General features: G+C 42.4%; 1 protein-coding gene across 6 annotated transcripts in view; it reads left to right on the top strand.

Moving 5' to 3' along the window:
- The window catches only part of dgkb (diacylglycerol kinase, beta), a 679,678-nt gene that overhangs the window by 621,595 nt on the left and 40,086 nt on the right, over window positions 1–17,997 (top strand). For all 6 annotated transcript variants that reach the window (XM_078228107.1, XM_078228097.1, XM_078228136.1 and 3 more), the window contains one exon: window positions 3,413–3,473. In XM_078228107.1, the coding sequence (XP_078084233.1) occupies window positions 3,413–3,473 (61 nt within the window). The remainder of the gene's footprint in view (window positions 1–3,412; window positions 3,474–17,997) is intronic.

Here is a 17,997-nt window from a genome sequence, read left to right as displayed (position 1 = left end):
TTTCATGTTGAAACAAACTATTCATTCAGATTAACTTTGTAGTTCACAGCAGCACAAATTAAATATATATATTTTTTAATTTGTTCATGGGATGTGGATGTCACTGGCTAGGCCAGCATTTATTGGAATTTTAAGAGTCAACCACATTGCTGTGGATCTGGAGTCACATGTAGGCCAGACCAGGTAAGGACAACAGATTTCCTTCTCTGAAGGACATTAATGAACCAGATGGATTTTTATGATAATGATCATCAGGCTTTTAATTCCAAATTATTACTGAATTCAAATTTCACCATCTGCCTTGATGGGGTTCGAATCCGGGGCTTCAGAACATTAACCTGGGTCTCTGGATTACTAGCCCAGCGACAATACCACTAGCCACTGCCTCCTCCTTACTATCGAATGGAATTGTATCTTGTTAGTTTTCAACATAGACTTTTAGAATTCAGTTGTTGCTGCTGTGGCCAAAATGAGAGGGGAGAAACATATATCCCAATAATCTTTCTTCTGGGTCATTCACAGACCTGTTAGGATGATTAATTCTGGGAGATTCCAGAAGAATCAAAGATTTAAATAACACCATATAGAGGAATGAAGATGTTTTATGATCGAGAGAGGAAGATAAGTTCCTGAGCAGACACCAAAACAGATATAATGACACCTGGTATTTTTTCTACACTATCAATACCCCAGGGTGCACTACAAGAGCCTGTTGCAGCTACATGAACATTTCACAATAGGCCTTGTTTTCAGCCCCTTCTTCACATAAGTGGTTATCACAGAGTTATGCCGGACTGACTTGCACATGACCAGTACCAGAGAGTTGGCTCATCCCTTGAATGTGCATTATGCATTCATTCTATTGGATCCTTTCAAGAACATAAGATATAGGGGCAGAATTAGGCCCATCGAGCCTGCTCTGCCATTCAGTCATGGCTGATAAGTTTCTCAACCCCATTCTCCCACCTTTGTCCCATAACCTTTGATCCTCTTACTAATCAAGAACCTATCTATCTCTGTCTTAAATATACTCACTGACCTGGCCTCCACAGTCTTCTGTGGCAACGAATTCCATAGGTTCCCCAGTCTCCAGTTGAAGAAATAACTTCTCAACTAAAAGGTCGTCCCTTTACTCTGAGGCTGTGCCCTCGGATCCTAGTCTCGCCTACTAATAGAAAAATATTTTCCATATCCACTCTATCCAGGACTTGCAATATTCTGTAAGATTCAATGAGATCCACTCTCATCCTTCTAAACTCAACCAAGTATAGAGAGTCCTCAGACGCTCCTCAAACGTCAAGCTTTTCGTTCCTGGGATCATTCTCTTGAACATCAATAGCTACGTATATCAATTTAGTCATTCACCTGATCAAAGATGTAGGGGGCGATTCTCGCATCTCGCTGTGCTGTTTTTGTAGGACAGCAGGTCAGGAGACTCGAGCGGAGGCTATTTCGCGGGCCCCCCACTGGGCCCTTCACAAGCCGGATTTCCGGTGCCGTCAGCTCCACGCCAGGAATCGGCGCAGAGCTTCATAAATTATGTTAATTCTCATTGTAATATAATTTCCATCTTATTAGCAGGCCCGGGACTGAAATCATCCGGGCCCTCTAGCATCTTCCCACCCCAGCCAGGAGTGGTTCGCTCCAGTGGGGTGTACTATAGCTCCCCACTTGCGGAGAGCTGGCGGCCCGACCCCACTGGAGTGAGGCAGGGCAATTGAGGCTCCCCAGAGGTTTGGGCATCAGAAGGGAGCCCCAAGAGCATTGCCAGCCTGGCAGTGCCAGCCTGGAGCCCCTAGCAGTGCCCAAGGGGGAAAGTGCCAATGCCTGGGGACACCTTGGCACTGCCCACCGGGTGTCGGGCAGTGCCAAGTGGGCGGGGCCTAATGGGGGAGGCAAGGCCTCTGGGGAGGGCGATTGGTGGGTGTGGGGGCTCCTGCTGCCACTCTGTACTTGGGCTGAGTGACAGAGGGAGGAAGGCCAGCGATCGGGGCTGGGCATCAGGGTGAGGGAGGGCCAGCCTGCTGGGGGGGTCGGAGTGAGGGGTGGTGGGGGTGAGCCTGCCCAGACACATCCAGGGAGTCAGCAATCAGGCCATGGGGGGCGCACGGCCAGTGATGCAGGGGTCACAGGGCTGGCCAGTGACCGAGCTGACCAGCGATTAGGAGGCCAGCAGTTCGGGGCTACTGCTCATGCGCTGATCTCAGCACTGACAGATTGGCGCATGCGCAGTGGCCCACTCGGCGCTATGCTGCTAGCCTCTCCAGCGGGAATAGCCCACTGATTTTCAGTGAGATTCACGTCAGTGTGTGGGAGATTTCGAGTGTGGGAGGTTTATTTTGAAACTCACGCTGAAAAAACCAGCATGAATTACTCCAGTTTTTCCGTGAATTCGACACTTAGAATTTTTTCAGGAGAATCTGAAAGTAATTGTTAGCAAGGACCAACATCTTCATTACTTTACTTTCAAAAAGGTTGGGAGGAGACCAGACATTTCACAGGTTCAACATTGTCGGTGGTACCCATTTACTGCATATATTGTTGAGTCTGGTTACAGTCTGTCCTCTGTGAAACATAGAAACTCCACAGTGCAGAAGGAGGCCATTTAGCCCATCGAGTCTGCACCGACAACAATCTCACCTCAGCCCGATCCCCATAACCCCACATATTTACCCTGTTAATCCCGCGAACCTACGCATCCCAGGACACGAAGGGGCAATTTAGCATAGCCAATCAACCTAACCCACACATCTTTGGAATGGCTAACCCTTATTTTGAGACTGTGGGAGGAAATCGGAACACGCAGAGAAAACCCATGCAGACACGGGGAGAATGTGCAAACTCCACACAGATAGTGACCCAAGCCGGGAATCGAACCCAGGTCCCTGAAGCTGAGAGGCAGCAGTGCTAACCACTGTGCCGCCGCAGGGCACTATGAAGTTCTATATATATGATGACCCTCCGTGCATTCACCCTGCCAGCCATCAAACTGGAGCTCAACTATACTTTAGGCTTTGTTTCACTTCATTTCTGCTTGTCGTTATTTACCAATCCCTCCCCCAGCCTTGGCAAACTTTTCAAACGAGCTTTGAAGCTTTATAAAGGCAAGATCAATATTTGTTCAAATACTTTAAGTACATTCATCTCTTTACATTTAAGCTCCTTTTCAGGTTTTGCACATGTTCTCCATTAGGCGAGCTACTGGTGCAAACACAATTCATTCAAATCCGCTGAAAGTGTCAAATTGAGCACAGTCACCTCGGTGTCTGGTGCACAAGTCACAAAATTTCGTGGCCTTGAAAATGTAAGAGCTCCATTAATGTACAGTAAAACACTTCTGGTGCATTTTTTGCCATGAGTTCTTACAATCTCTCAGTTATTGCAATGTCTCCATTTCTTTATCCCTTTCCAGAACCAGCAAGTTCCTGCCGATGCAGATCGATGGAGAGCCTTGGATGCAGACCCCTTGTACAGTAAGTAGATATAATGGGTGAAAGATATTGCAAGTATGTTAAAATAATCCCTCAAAGTGCTCCAAGAATGCAACAGATGCATTGGATTTAAATGAGGATGAGGCACCATCCTGAAAAATGGAATAGATTCAGTTGTTCACATTGAATGGGTGAGTTTAGAAGGTTATAAATATTCATTTTATAAAATACGTCATTTACTCTTGTCGGATTTTTGAACAAAGCAGGAGCCTGGCAAGATGAAGACTGACACTTGTGGCTCAGTATTGACAAGGTCAAAGCCATTCTCCTCAGCCTCCAACAGAAACTCTGTGCCCTAGTTCCTGAGTTTATTCCTTTTTTTTGGATGCCATTCAAACCTAGGCAGATGGTACACAATCTAGCTGCTCTGATCAACTCTGAACTGAGTGCCAACCATACTTCCATCATCAAAATTGTGTACTTCCAACTCCAAGACATCAATGTCTCTAATGTGCCTTTGATATCCTGTGGACTTTTATTTCCTTGTACATTTTTGACATTTTGTTGAGATGTTCAGTTTGGTAGGACACGCTCTCCTTGAATCCTGGCAACTTGTTGCTGCAGTACAAGTTGTAGCTAACAAAGTTGGGATGGGTGTCTCTTTGTCTGTTGTAGTGTATAAATTGGGGGAGGGAGAGTCTAATTTCCAGGGAAGAAGATATCGAAAAGATGTTACATATGTATTTAAAACATGACTTTAACTCAGGAGTGGAATTCATACAGACATATGAATATGACTGAGACTGAGAAACACTCTGAACAGAAATGTGGGTGTGCTATTCTCATCTCAAGGTGAGAACAGATATTGCTTTAAATCTATGTTGCTGAATTAAGTTGCTTGTTAACCTAAGTCTGCTATTAACAGAGAACCTTAAGCACCTCTGTCCTGGCCATCAGTGGTTTTGGATCTGAAAGCACCTGCCTTATTCACCCTTCCTGACGAGATTATTTGAAAACATGCAGTTGATTTCCTTTGGTATTTCACTTCGAGTCAATACCAGGTGGAGATTTTAGGTCAAATGGATTTTGGGAGGAAAGGATCAGAATGGAGGATGGCAGGGTGTGAGTGAGGGGAGGGGGGGGGAGAAGATGGGTGGAGGAGGTGGTAGGGAGAAGAGAGAAGAAGGAAGGGGCAGGAATAGGAAGCGTTAGAATACGGGGGAGGAGAGAAAGAGAAGATATGGAGGAGCGGGGAGCAGCAGGAGGTAAAAAGAAAACAAGAGGTGACTAGTTAGATTGCAGGAGAAGTGGTAGCAGTTGGAGTCAGGTTAATTTTCCCCCTCACTCTTCTTCTTCTCCATCCTTCTTCTTTTGCCGATTTGTCTCTTGCTTTCCTGTCATAACTCTGATCCCTTCTATGCCAATATCCCCTCTTCCCTTCCTTACTTCAACAGCTACACCATCTTTTCATTCTCTGCTCTCATTCCTCCTGCTCTATCTCCTTTCCTCTGCTTCTCTCTGCAATGCAGGATTTAAGCAGTTGGAATGCAGGAAAGATCCAGCACAGTGATCTTTCACTCCACCTGTTTCAAGCCTATAAATATATTTGTGTGAAACCTTATCTTAAAGAAATTAACTTTTTAAATTTAGAAACCATTGCTCGACATCTTAAAGCACAGAAAACCCATTGAGAACTCAACGGTAGCAACAGTGACTAAACCCACAGAGGGACAGTAGAAAACCGCAGGAAAAACCTAAAGAGAAACCCAGCAGTACAAAGCAGCAGACTTAGCGACCAAGTCAGCAACCACCTTGGAGACAACCAAATAACAAGGGCAGCCTAGCAACTGGCAAGATCAGCAATGTGGGAAAGGCAACCTCAATCGGGGGAGAGAAATGGCTACCCCTACCAGATTCATTTCAAAATATTGAGGGTCCCAGGCTGAATAATGGTAACTTTGGCCACAGCATTTCACCTAGTGTCCTAATGTTTCAGGTCTTGTAAGTAAAAATAACAAAGACCAAAATAGCATTTTGCTATATGGTGTTGGGGGCATTGCAGATGGCATGCTAGCTGGACAGTGGATGAATGAAGAGACAGTCTCCTATGAGGATATACCAGAGCCTCTGATACATACTTCAGTCTCCATAATAATATTTTGGTAGAGAGGGCAAAATTTAATTGATGCAGCCAAAAACAGGGTGAAGGGATTGAGTCATTGATCAATGCCTAGCTGGCACTTATGAATAGAGAACATTAAAAGACAATTTAATCAAAGGTAGATTAACCATTGGTATTTTAGATGAAAACCTCTCTCATGTTTTACAATCTCGGAAATATTTAACTCTGAATAAAGCAGTACAACTAGCCAGACAAGCCGAAGATTGAAGTCAGAATAAGGCCTTTCTTTGTACTTTGCCCAAGGGAAATCCAGCAGGAACAGCCCAATTAAGTCATTAAATTTGTGGATTGTGAAACCAAAAGTACAGCAAGACAGTAGCCAAAGAACCATCCTGAAAAGGCACCAACTGCATTTATCTGACATCCCTACTGTGGTGGGAAGAAAGTCCAGAGCTTTGCAGGCTTTTCTAGTCAACGGTTGCTTTGTTCAGCCATGAAACTCTGTCAGTTAAAACTGAGACTCTAGCTCTTGTATCCAGTTTGAATTCAGTATGAGGGAAGAAGGTCCACAGGCAGGAAGGATGCCCTGTATGAATTGCACATTGCCATGGGGTGGGGCAGGATAGGCCATTTTAAAGCAGTCTCCCATTCCAGAAAACCTTATCTTCACAAGAAATCTGTTGAAGGAACCTCCATTCAAGAAATTCCAGACCTTGACAACAAGGAAATCACCATCTAAGAAGAAGTATCAGAGTGCTGGCAGTGAAGTAAAATGGGCATCTCACTGAATTCAAACTGGATACAAGAGTTAGAGTCTCCGTTTTATCTGACAGAGTTTCATGGCTGAACAATAACTTTATTTTATTCAACTCTGAGGTCCGGGAGGATGCAACACTAAAATACAAAGATAGGGGAATCTCTGAAACAGGATACGTTATTCAGAATCAAGAATGCTCTTTGTTGAGTAGAAAAGCCGACATAGCTCTGAACCTGCTTATAAAGGTAGGTGAAGTCAACGCACAAACACAAGATAATGAACTTGGAAGGGAATCCTCCACAATCTTTAAAGGCTTGGGTAAATTGAAGACTGTGTAACACATCAAACTGCCAGGAACCAACCTCAGAGTAAACAGATTCTTACGACAGAAGTAGATTCACACTCGTTCAGGAAGACAGGTGAAAGCATCAGAGACTGTCCTTTCTAAAGTAGAGATTTTGGGGGGAGGTGTAGGAGGATATGTATATAATATGAAGTTAAAAACTTAGGGGGAGGTGATGAATGAAGGATAAACTCTAATGATAGCTGTCGAACTTGTGCATAAGGAACTATGTCGTGGCAATTTTACTCATGGAGTGAAGATGCGTGAGATGCACCTCAGGGAGCAGCTGTAGCTGTGTCCCAGTGTTCTATAACCTTGTAAATGATTAGAGATGTAAATGAAGGTATTTTGATCGAACATTGCTTCCAGTAAGATCTCTTCTAGAGCAGCAAACCAAGAAATGCCGAGACAAACTCCTAATAACAGAATAGTCAAGTCCAGAGATCAAAAGATGTGTGCATTACATGTGCCAATGGTTGTGCCTGATCAATGGTGAAAGACCATCAACTCATTTGCTCATTATTGATGCTTGAGGCTTTGAGTAGAAAAAGCTGAGACAATAAATCGAACTTGCATTTTTGTGACGACAGTTCCTTGCACCTATCCATCAGGAATTGTACAATAAGTTATCAGTTATAATGGCATTATTTTTTAATCCATTGGTAAGTGAAACTTAAAAATTAATTATCTAAATTTACAGTGGGTTATGCGATTCCACATGATGCAGGTCATCGGCAATACATGGACTAAAGGAGTTAATTTATGGGAATGGTTTTCACGGGTTAGGCTGAATGCCGTGCTCCTGTCTCTATGTTCCTGTGAGTGTGAATGTTATTATGTGGTTCACTGAAAAGTTGTCAGTGGTGAACGAACATCTCCTACTGTTGGAAGTGGAACTGAGAGGCTGCTTCATTATCATCACAAATCATGCTCAATCTGTTCTGTAAGGGGATTGTGTCCTGCCCGTTTCATCTTTTGCGAAAGGATTACGTTCCTTCTGGTAATTAAAGCAATCACCCAGAATGTTTTCTTCTGGCTTTGTTCATCCTTAACTGGTTGCCCTCTTTATCATGGCATTTCCAGTGTCCTTGTCAGCTTGGAATCATCTGGTTTCATCATCACTACCTGTATTTATTCTTGTGATCCTTGACTTATCCCAAATCAAATCTTTGTTCAACTCGTTGTTCAAGCAGTTAATTGGCACAGCATTAATTGTACAAGTGGGTGTTTGTTCGGCAAATTTGTGATTCAAGTGAAAAATGAAACAACAATTGACTCTGGTTTTTAGGTTATGAATCAACATGTTGAAGGTGAATTTCAACTGAAGCTCATCCCATTTACCAGTATAAATTGGATGGTTGTCAGTTTAAAAAAATGAAAGAAAAATGTAGCAACCAATTTGTAGTTAGAGGTCTGTCTGACATAATTTTCAAGCAGTCTTTACAATAGGCAGCAAACACTCACGCCTGCTATAAGTGGGAGCTTCAATGTTTCTAATCACAATCCCATCTAGGCCCTGTTTTCATGGGCAGTTAGTGATGGGCAATATATGCTGGCCTTGCCAATGATGCCCACATCCCATGAATAAATAAAATAAATATTCCAGCTGGTGCCTAAACCAATGATTTAGAAAGGAATGACTTCTTACCAAGGATCCCATAAACCTTTCTTTTTCTCAGCTGAACATTTGTGTAAATAATCGTCGCGTCTCTCAGTTCCTGTAACCCTTTTAAATTCTACCATTTAGCTTATATTGTCTCTCCTCATTCTTTCTACCAAAATACTTCTTGGGTCAAAGTTCAAAATCACCTCCATTATCTCCTCAATAATAGGAATGACTTGTAAAGCCTTCAGTCAGTGGCTTCTGTCCGTACCTTTCGTCATTTCTAAATTGTCATTAAACGTTTCCAACGTGCTCTAATCTCGAATGAATGATGTTGTAAGTTTATGACATGCACTGAATAAAGACAGGCAAATAGCTAGAAGATTTGTTGATTACATTATCACATTTGTTGCTTTTCTGCCTATCTACTTAGAAGGTATTATCTTTCACATGTTCATAACATCTCAGTCTGAGAAGGAAAATGTATTTCTTCCTAGCATATATGGCCATAAACATTTAAGAAACATTCTTGAAACTTTTGCTGTTAGTATTAGAGTCTAACACAATGGGAGAGAAATCTGTTCAATAATATCAATGTAGAAAGCTACACAAGTAGTGCTGCGTGCCCTGGTAATTGACATCAATCGATTACTTTGTAGAGAAAACTTTTCTCATTCAATATATTGCAGTACTCCATCTGGAAATGGTAGCCTGTCAGTCAAGATGAAAAAGAACAATACAGCTTGCTGTAGGTTGCAATCTTAAACTGCTCTTTGGGGCAAGTAAGATCAAGATGCAGACTGGGCACCAATGAGGCCTGATTGAAGTTTTAACCTGAGCCATATGCAGGGAAGTTGCTGTTGTTGAGTCCGCTACCTCCCTCACTCACCTCAGTTTGCCATGGTGGCAAGTAAACTAAGAGCCAGGAAACGTCCAGAAAGGAGAGGTTCTTTTTCTGGACTCATGGACCAGGAAAAGCAGCTGTGCTCCTCCACACATATAATCAAAATTTAGGCCTCCTCATCCTGGATTTACCTTCCATGAACTATGCTGTTCTCCAGACACCCACCCCCAACCAACTGAGTGCAGTATACTGTTCCTTATCTCCCTAGGGAGCAGCGTCCTGCTCTCTCAATTGCACTCTGGCCAGTGGTCAGCTATCAAGTTCCACAGAGGGAACTATGTAGCTGGAGTATGGGAGGTAAAACTCATGTTGTGGAGGTCTGAATGGTTTGCTATCCACCTTAGCCTGAGGAGTATCAAGACCAACTAGGCACAGCATGACAACATAATAAAAACTCCTTCCATTTCTCAAGCACTATTTCTGATTAAATAAATTCATGCATGTATTTTATTTTTCACTATCAATTATTTTTTACAAGATATTTTACATCTTGTAATAAAAAGTTTCAATCAAAGTTGCCTTTTTCATAATTGCTTGAAGTATTTCTTTAGCAGAATCCTTTAATTAACTGTGTAGGGAATTCCGTACAGTTCAAATAGACAGGTGTGGTGACTTGTAGGATATGCAGAGCCTCACCTGGTTTTTGAACAAGCCATTAACAGTAATGAGTCTCAAGTGACCACCTCGTTTTAAACTTTCCAACCCATGTAAGCAGATAAGTTTTGAGAAACTTGTTAGTGCAGGAGCTATCGTGGAATGTAATATTCTCTTTAGGCACAACTGAAATCTTAAACACGTTGAGTTACAAGACCAGAAATGACCAGATGACCACTTCCAATGTCAGAAGTACATGTGACTCAGAATCATAGGTGTGTTATGACAATCAGACTTCCAAGCCAGCGTTCCTTTTGTGATCAAGTTAGCCTGATCAGGGATCAAAGTTGCCTTTTCCAACCTGAGTCTACCTTTTGTTTATTTTCTCAAGAAAATTGAAAGGATAGTTTCATTGTTTTGAATTATCACATCGCATCTTTTGAAATTATCCAAAAAGTTATTTTTAATCAAAGTGGAATGCACTCCCATTTTCAGTGTTACCTATGCTAGCCAGAAAATTTAGCGAAAATATGACAATATGTTTATTGTATTATCATGGGATTTACAGCACATATTTTCCTGAAAATTTACCATTTTTTTGGCAAGCTAATTTATAATAATGTTGTAGTTGTCACTTCATTCATTTCCTCCTCTGAGGAAGTACATCGGCAGCAGATGCATAGGAACACCATCACCTGCAAGTTTCCCTCCAAGTCACACACCATCCTGACTTTTAACTTATTGCCATTTCTTTACTGTCGCAGGGTCAGATTCCTGGAATTCCCTCTCTAACAGAACTGTGGATGTATCTAAATGAAGTGGACTGCAGCAGTTCAAGAAGGTGGCTCACCACCACCTTCCCAAATGAACTTGAGTGTCGGAAATAAATGTTGACCTCACCAGCAGTCCTCACACCCCATGACCAAATTTTTAAACAATAACTACTTGGAATAATGCGTTCCATAGTCAGTAAGAATTTCAATAAAACATTTTTCCAATTTCCTGTAACTCCCTTCTGCCATAATTCTGAGTCTAATGACCCCTTGTTCTGGACTTATCAAACTTTGGAAACCATTTTTCATTGCTTATTCACATTATATTCCATCTGCCATGCTCTCACCCATTCACTTAGCCTGTCTAAGTCCTCTTGAAGCCTCCTTGCATCTTCCTGACACCTGACATTACCATTTGGAAATGTTACAATTGGTCCCCATATCTAAATCATTTATATAGATTGTAAACAGCTGTGGACCTAACACAGATCCTTGAGGTACCCCACTAGTAACAGCCTATTATTCTGAGAATTACCTGTTTATTCCTACTCTCTGCTTTCTGTCTAACCAATTCTCAATCTATACTCATATGTTTACACAAATCCCATGTGCTCTAATTATATTTATTAACCTCTTATGTGGGACCTTATCAAAAGCCTTCCGAAAATCCAAAGACGTCACGTCCACTGGTTCGTCTTTATCTATGCTACATGTAATAGCCTCAAAAATCTCCAACAAGTTTGACAAACATGATTTCCCTTTCGCACAACCATATTGGCTGTGCCCAATTTTACCATTCCCTTCTAAATATCCAATTATCACATCCTTAATAATAGATTCTAACATTTTCACTACTACTGACATCAAACTAATATGTCTGGTTCTCCATTCTCCCTCTTCCTCCCTTCTTAAATAGTGGGGTTACATTTACTACTTTCTAGTTTGCAGGAATTTTTCCAGATCTAAAGAATTTAAAAAGATAACCACCAATGCATCCACGATCTCTTTAGTCACCTCCTTCAACACTCCGGGGTGAAGCTCATCTAGTCCAAGGGATTAATCAACTTTCATTCCAGTTAACTTTTCAAGTACTACCTCTTTTCCAATACTGATTTCTTTTAGTTCCTTAGTTTCACAAGTCCCTTGGCTGCCTAGTATTTCTGGGGGATTTTATCATCTTCTGTGAAGATAGACACAAAGAAACTGTTTTGTCTCCCTGTTCTCCACTATAAATTTTCTTATGCCCACCTGTAATGAGTCCAAGTTTTTCTTAGCTGATCTTTTCCTTTTCAGATACCTAAAGAAGCTCTTACAATTCTTTAAGTTTCTCGCTACTTTGCATTTATATTCTTTTTTCCTTTCTTAGTCAATTTCTTGGCCCTCCTTTGCTGGGTTCTAAATTACTCCTAATCCTCAGGCTTACCATTTTTTCTGGCATCCTTATAAACCATTTCCTTTAATTTATTGCAATCTTTAACTTATTTGGTTAATCACAGCGATTTACCTTTCCCCTTGGGAGTTTGTGCATTAGAGGAATATATATCTGTGATAGACTGCGTAGTACTTCTTTAAATATTAACCTGTCTTCTGTCAAACCTTTTAATATATTTTCCCAATCCCCATAACCAACTTGCCCTCACACCTTCATAATCTCCTTTCTTCAGATTCAAGACCCTAGTTTCAGAATGAACTATATTGCATTCAAACTTAACGCAAAATTCTATCATATTATGCTCACTATTTCCCAAAGGCTCCTTTATGGCATGGTTATTAATTATCCCTTTCTCAATTCAGATATTAATCCAAATATCCCAATTCCTAGTTGGCTCCTCAATGTTCTGTTCCAGAAACCCATCTCATACACACTCCAGGATTTTCTCTTCCAGAGCATTGGTGCTGATTTGATTAACCCAGTCTACTTGTGAATTGAAGTACCATCATTACAGATGTTACATGCATCTTTAATTTCCTGATTTATACCATGCCCAACATTACCACTACAATTTGGTGGCCTATAAACAACTACCATTAATATTTACTGCTCCTTGGTATTTCTTAGCTCCACCCAAATTTATCCTACATCTTGGTCATTCAATCTGAGATCCTCTCTTCCCACTGTACTAGTCTCATCCTTATTATCAGAGCTACCCACCAACTTCTCATCTATCCCTCCGAAACGCCGAATATCCTTGGATATTTAGTTCCCAATCTTGGTTACTCTGTAGCTGCTTGTCTGAATTGCAATTAAATCATACCCATTTACCACAATTTGTGCATTCAGATCATCAGTTTTTTATGAATGCTATGTGCATTCTGCAAGTCTCCCTGCAAGAATATCAGTTGGCATTTTTATTTATTTTGCCACTGGATGTGGGTGTTGTTGGCTAGGTCAGCATTAATTGCTCATCATTAACTGCCCTTAAGAAGCTGATGGTGAGTCTTTTTGAATCACTACAATCCATGTGGTGTAGGAACACCGTAAGAAGTCTAACACCAGGTTAAAGTCCAAACCTGGTGTTGTTAGACTTCTTACTGTGTTTACCCCAGTCCAACGCCGGCATCTCCACATCGTGTAGGAACGCCAACAGTGCTGTTGGTAAAGGACTTCCAGGATTTAGACCTGACAACAGTGAAGGAATGGCAACATGGTCTCAAGTCAAGATGGTGTGTGCTTTGGAGGGAAAAGTTGCAGGTGGGATGTTCCCATGCATCTGCCACCCTTGTCCTTCTAGATAGTAGTGGTCATTGGTGTGCATTGTGCTGTCAAAGGAGACTTGATGGGTTGCTATAATACATCTTTTACATGGAACACTCTGCCATTGCTGGGCATCATGGTGGCAGGAGTAACTGTTTAAAATGGTGGATGGGGTACCAGTCCAGCAGTCTGCTTTGTCCTGGATGGTGGTGAGCTTCTTGAGTGTTGTTGGAGCTGTACTCTTCCAAGCGAGTGGAGAGTATTCCATCACATTCCTGACTTGTGCCTTCTAGATGGTGGACAGGCTTTGGGGAGTCAGTAGGGAAGTTATTCACTGCAGGATACCCAGCCTCTGACCTGCTCTTATAGCCAGAGTATTTCTATGCCTAGTCCAGTTCAGTTTCTGGTCAATAGTAACCCCCAGAATGTTGATAATAGGGGATTCAGTGATGGTCAAACCATTGAATGTCAAGGGGAGATGGTTAGATTCTCTCTTCTCGGACATGGTCATTGTCTGGCACTTGTGGGGGACAAATATTACTTGCCACTTATCGATTCAAGCCTGAATGATGTTTAGGTCTTGCTGCATTTGAACATTAACTGTTTCAGTACCTGAGGAGATGTAAATGGTACTGAAGATTGTGTATTCATTCGTGAAAAAGCCGATTTCTGACATCATGATTATGATCATTCCGATTCACCATTTAGGTAAATAACAACTGAAATGTTTATTTACATGTAACTATAATACTGAAGCTTGCTGCCTCATGGCTGCCAGTCAGCTTCCAAGAAGGTTCTAGAACAGAAACCCGAGCTTACTAGGGTGACCCCCCCCCCCCCCCCAACTACCTGATTGGTTCACCAGGTCATGTGTCCCTTACTCTGCAGATGGATCCTTAAAGGAACAATCACCAGAATGATGCAGTGATGGTCATTGATGAAATAGCTGAAGGTGGTTGGGCCAAAAGTACTACTGTGAAGAACTCTTGCAGTGATGTTCCGGGACTGAGATAATTGGCTTTCAACAACCACAACCATTTTACTTTGCGCTAGGTATGACTCCAACCAATGGAGTTTCCCTCCTTATGATGGGCAGCTTCCCGCCTAGCCCCAATTTTGAGGCTGGCAGGAGGGGTACAGGAGTTTTCAGTGTGTGACTCTGCTGCAGCCTCAGGCAGGAAGGCAGGGAATGCTTCCCTCAGTGGCCCCCTTTCCACATTGAACACATTCCACCACCCATAATGACTGCCCCCATGGTTGCACCCTCCCTGCCTGGCCTTTTCATCAATATTCCCTTGCCCCTCTCCCCACTTGCCTCAGATCTTACTCCTCTCTCTGCTGTGAGACCCCCACACGTTTAGCTAGTCCTGGACTCTAGTGTCAGAATTGTACTGCCCTGCCCGCCACGGGAATTGGAGCGGGCAGGGGATGGACAATGGGAAGGTCCGTTGACCTCCGTGGGATTTTATGGTTTCAGGACGAGCGAAGCCATAAAACCCCGCCCCAGATCTTTGAATCTGAGAATTGCCTGTAATCCCAGTCCTGGCCACTGCTGCCACTGGTGCTGCTGAGACGGCAGAGTTGCTGGCCAATCAGATTGGCCGGCAGCTGCCTGAGGCAGGATCTGAGGTGAAAGTCCCCTCTCCAGCCAATCAACGCTCCTCAGAGTATTTAAACTGCTGCAGGGCAGCCGTGATCAGAGGGGATGCGACGTCCAGCAACACCTCAGGTGGTGGACGGGAAACCCTGCTATCGGAAAAAAAAAATCTGTCTCTTGAGGAGAATGTGAGAAATGTGTCATGAGACAAAAATCGACAATATAATGCTGCAATATAGATGAAGTACAATAAATTTAATCAGCAGTGCCTCCCCCCTCTGTGGATAGACCAGTTGAATTCTAAAAAATGTTTCTAATTTGTTCCACTTGGATAAAGGCTCCTGTAAATTTCCAAATTAATATAATAAACCATCATATGTTTGTGTTACGGTTCATTTACTAATCACTTGGTAGTTCAACCTGACGAACATGGCGGAAAACATAACAAAATATTTTTTAGACAATAAAGAGATTCCATTTGTAAAATCTGCTCTGGTTTCTGGTTATAATTGGTGGTGTATTGATTGTATGGAAGTTACTGAGCATTGAAATCTTTAACATATGGGAGCATATGCTTTAAGCTTGAGTCAGTACTTTGTTTTTGTTGGCCTAATTCTATGTAACTTGCTACTGAGAGCATGGCATATTGACTAGAGTTGCTTTAGTCATGCTGCCAGGTTATGTAAGCCATCCACATGGAACACTCCAGGATCCTCTGAAATTTGGAACAATATCGCTGCACATGTGCAACGATGCTCCAAGTTTAGGAGAAATTTATAAACATGGGAGGGAAATTTTACTCCACCGTTAGCTTTATTAAAAATATTTTTTCTTCAACTTTAAACAAAGGGGGAAATATTATCCTTTTATTTTTTCAGCTCAAATAAACTGGTCATACACGTGCCCTAACTACTGACTTGCACATTATCTAGCAGCCTGAGAGTTGAACTTGGGCCAATGGATCAGTATGAATAGCAGCTCCATTGCACATCTTGACAGTTTGATATTATGGGTCCCTGTGTTAGTTGCAGCTGGGATAGGCATTCACAAATGACACTCATCGCATAATGTTACTCCACTACAGCACCGTGGCTTTTCTTGCACACACGGCTGGGCTGTTTAAAGCAGGAATTTTGTACAATAGGAATGAACAGGAAGTGCTTAAGAAAGTTGACAGTATTTTGGAATATTAGTTTGTTCTTGACTGTCCTGCTGTTCAGGACAGGGTCAGCCCCGATCAGTAATCTTATCACAAATGCTCTTTTGAGAGATGCCCCCTCCCATTCCTTTCTAAAATGGCATCTTTCTCAAAGTGCATTCTATCAGAAGTTTCATACCACTTTATTTTCTTAATTGAAAAAGAAACAAATTGAATGCCAAGGCCTGTAGGAAAGGAATTCACACAGAATGAAAATGATGAAAAATAAACCAAAGTAATAATTAGACAACACAACACTTGGATTCTAGTAGCTTGTAGACAGAAGGGAAATCAGAAAAATACATGACTAGGATTGATATCCTGACACCAGGCCAGGGACAGGCAGAGAAGCAAGGGTCTCCAGTCATGGCCACCTTGAGGCCACTGGCAGTGCATGCCAACCAGACCCATTGGGAAGGAGGACTTGTTTCAGGAGGCTCCAGATGTCAGCAATAACCTGCCATGAAAATATAGCCTCCTGAAGCACCGGTGCTCACATATGTAGAAAGCCCCAATCCTCAGCCTGTGGATCCTATGGTGGGAGGAGTCTCAACATTTTTGAGCTGGATCTCTGTGCCCATCATCTCTATCCTGTGGAACAACGTATGGGGAGGAGAAGATAGCTGGTGCTGCTGCTGGTGTTGCTGCTGCAAGTCCTGGTACTGTTGCTCCCATTCCTTATCAATGGTTCGTGGTAAGACTGCAGTGAAGGCTGATGGCAGAGACCTGCATATCAAGGTGACTGATGCCCAAGACTTCTGAGAAGTTGGAGATCACCTGTGAAGCTGTGAAAGCAATCTCTAAGAATATCATCTAGGCCGGCCTGCAACGAGTCAATTTCACAGCTTTCTAGCCTGTCAGCTTCACTGAAAGAGCAATCCCTCCTGAGCTTTCAGGCGGGTGACCCTGCTGAGTTCCAGACAGCTCACAAAATCAATGTGTTGGCTGCTAAAGCCAGAATTCTGGGTTAAATCCAGAGATAATTGGGGATTTAAACATTACTAACCCGACAGCTCTCGCTACCCTGCAATCTCACCCTGTAGCAAACGGGATCATGCCAGGTTCGCAAACTCTCACCATTTTTCAAAACTTTAACCCCCTGCCCACACCTGAGCCTGCCCCTACCTTGGCAGTTACAAATCTGCCCATTGTCTCAGGCAAGTATAAAATTAATTTAGGATTGGACGCCTTAAGAGAGCTAACAAGTTAGCAGCATTTGCTCGCCAATTAATTGAATAAATGGTATTGTAGTTAGAAATGTTTTGAGCACCTGTACAACCATTAAGAGCTGGAATTGATAAACTGGTTGCATCATCTCTCTGGGAGAATGGTACCGGTTTCATGAAATGTCAGTGAAGAACTTTCACCTGTAAATATGCTACACAATTCTCCTGGGTTCCCTTCTCCGGGATAAATTCACCAGTCTGCACCAGTAGCTCTAGTACTGAACTAGTTGATTCAAATCTTGCTTTCTGGAAGTCTTATGTATCTATGTGGTGCTCCTATATCTGTCTTTTCCAGTGAATTCAATCCTAAATTCTGTAACCTTTCTCCCTGGCATTAAGAGATGCACCTTTTGATTTTACTAAGCAAAATATTAATATGCCTTCAACAGCAAAAGACAATTAAAATGATCATAGACTAAAGATCTTGTTATCAAAAAGACAAGTCATATATATGCTTATTTTCCAAAGAAACTTTGGCCTGAATTTCACACTTCCCCACCGGTGGGTTCATGATATTGAAGGAACAGGATTCCTTCTGGCTTCCTGCTTGCCATGACCTGAGGGCATGTTTACACTGGAACAAGGCCTTGGACAGGCTGCTCACCCTTGCCCCAATTTAGGCCCTTAAGTGGCCAATTATTCGCCGGAAAAGGGCCATTTCCTGCCCAGCCTCAATTTTTAGATTGGTGGGAAGATTTACCAGACTTGGGCGAAACCCAAAAGTGAAAGGGGTGGGGGAAATGTGCCTCCTTTC

This window comes from Mustelus asterias, chromosome 2 (genome assembly GCF_964213995.1).
Source record: "Mustelus asterias chromosome 2, sMusAst1.hap1.1, whole genome shotgun sequence".
NCBI lineage: Eukaryota > Metazoa > Chordata > Chondrichthyes > Carcharhiniformes > Triakidae > Mustelus > Mustelus asterias.
The sequence above is the reverse complement of the archived record's forward strand: the minus strand, read 5'-3'. Positions and strand labels throughout refer to the sequence as shown.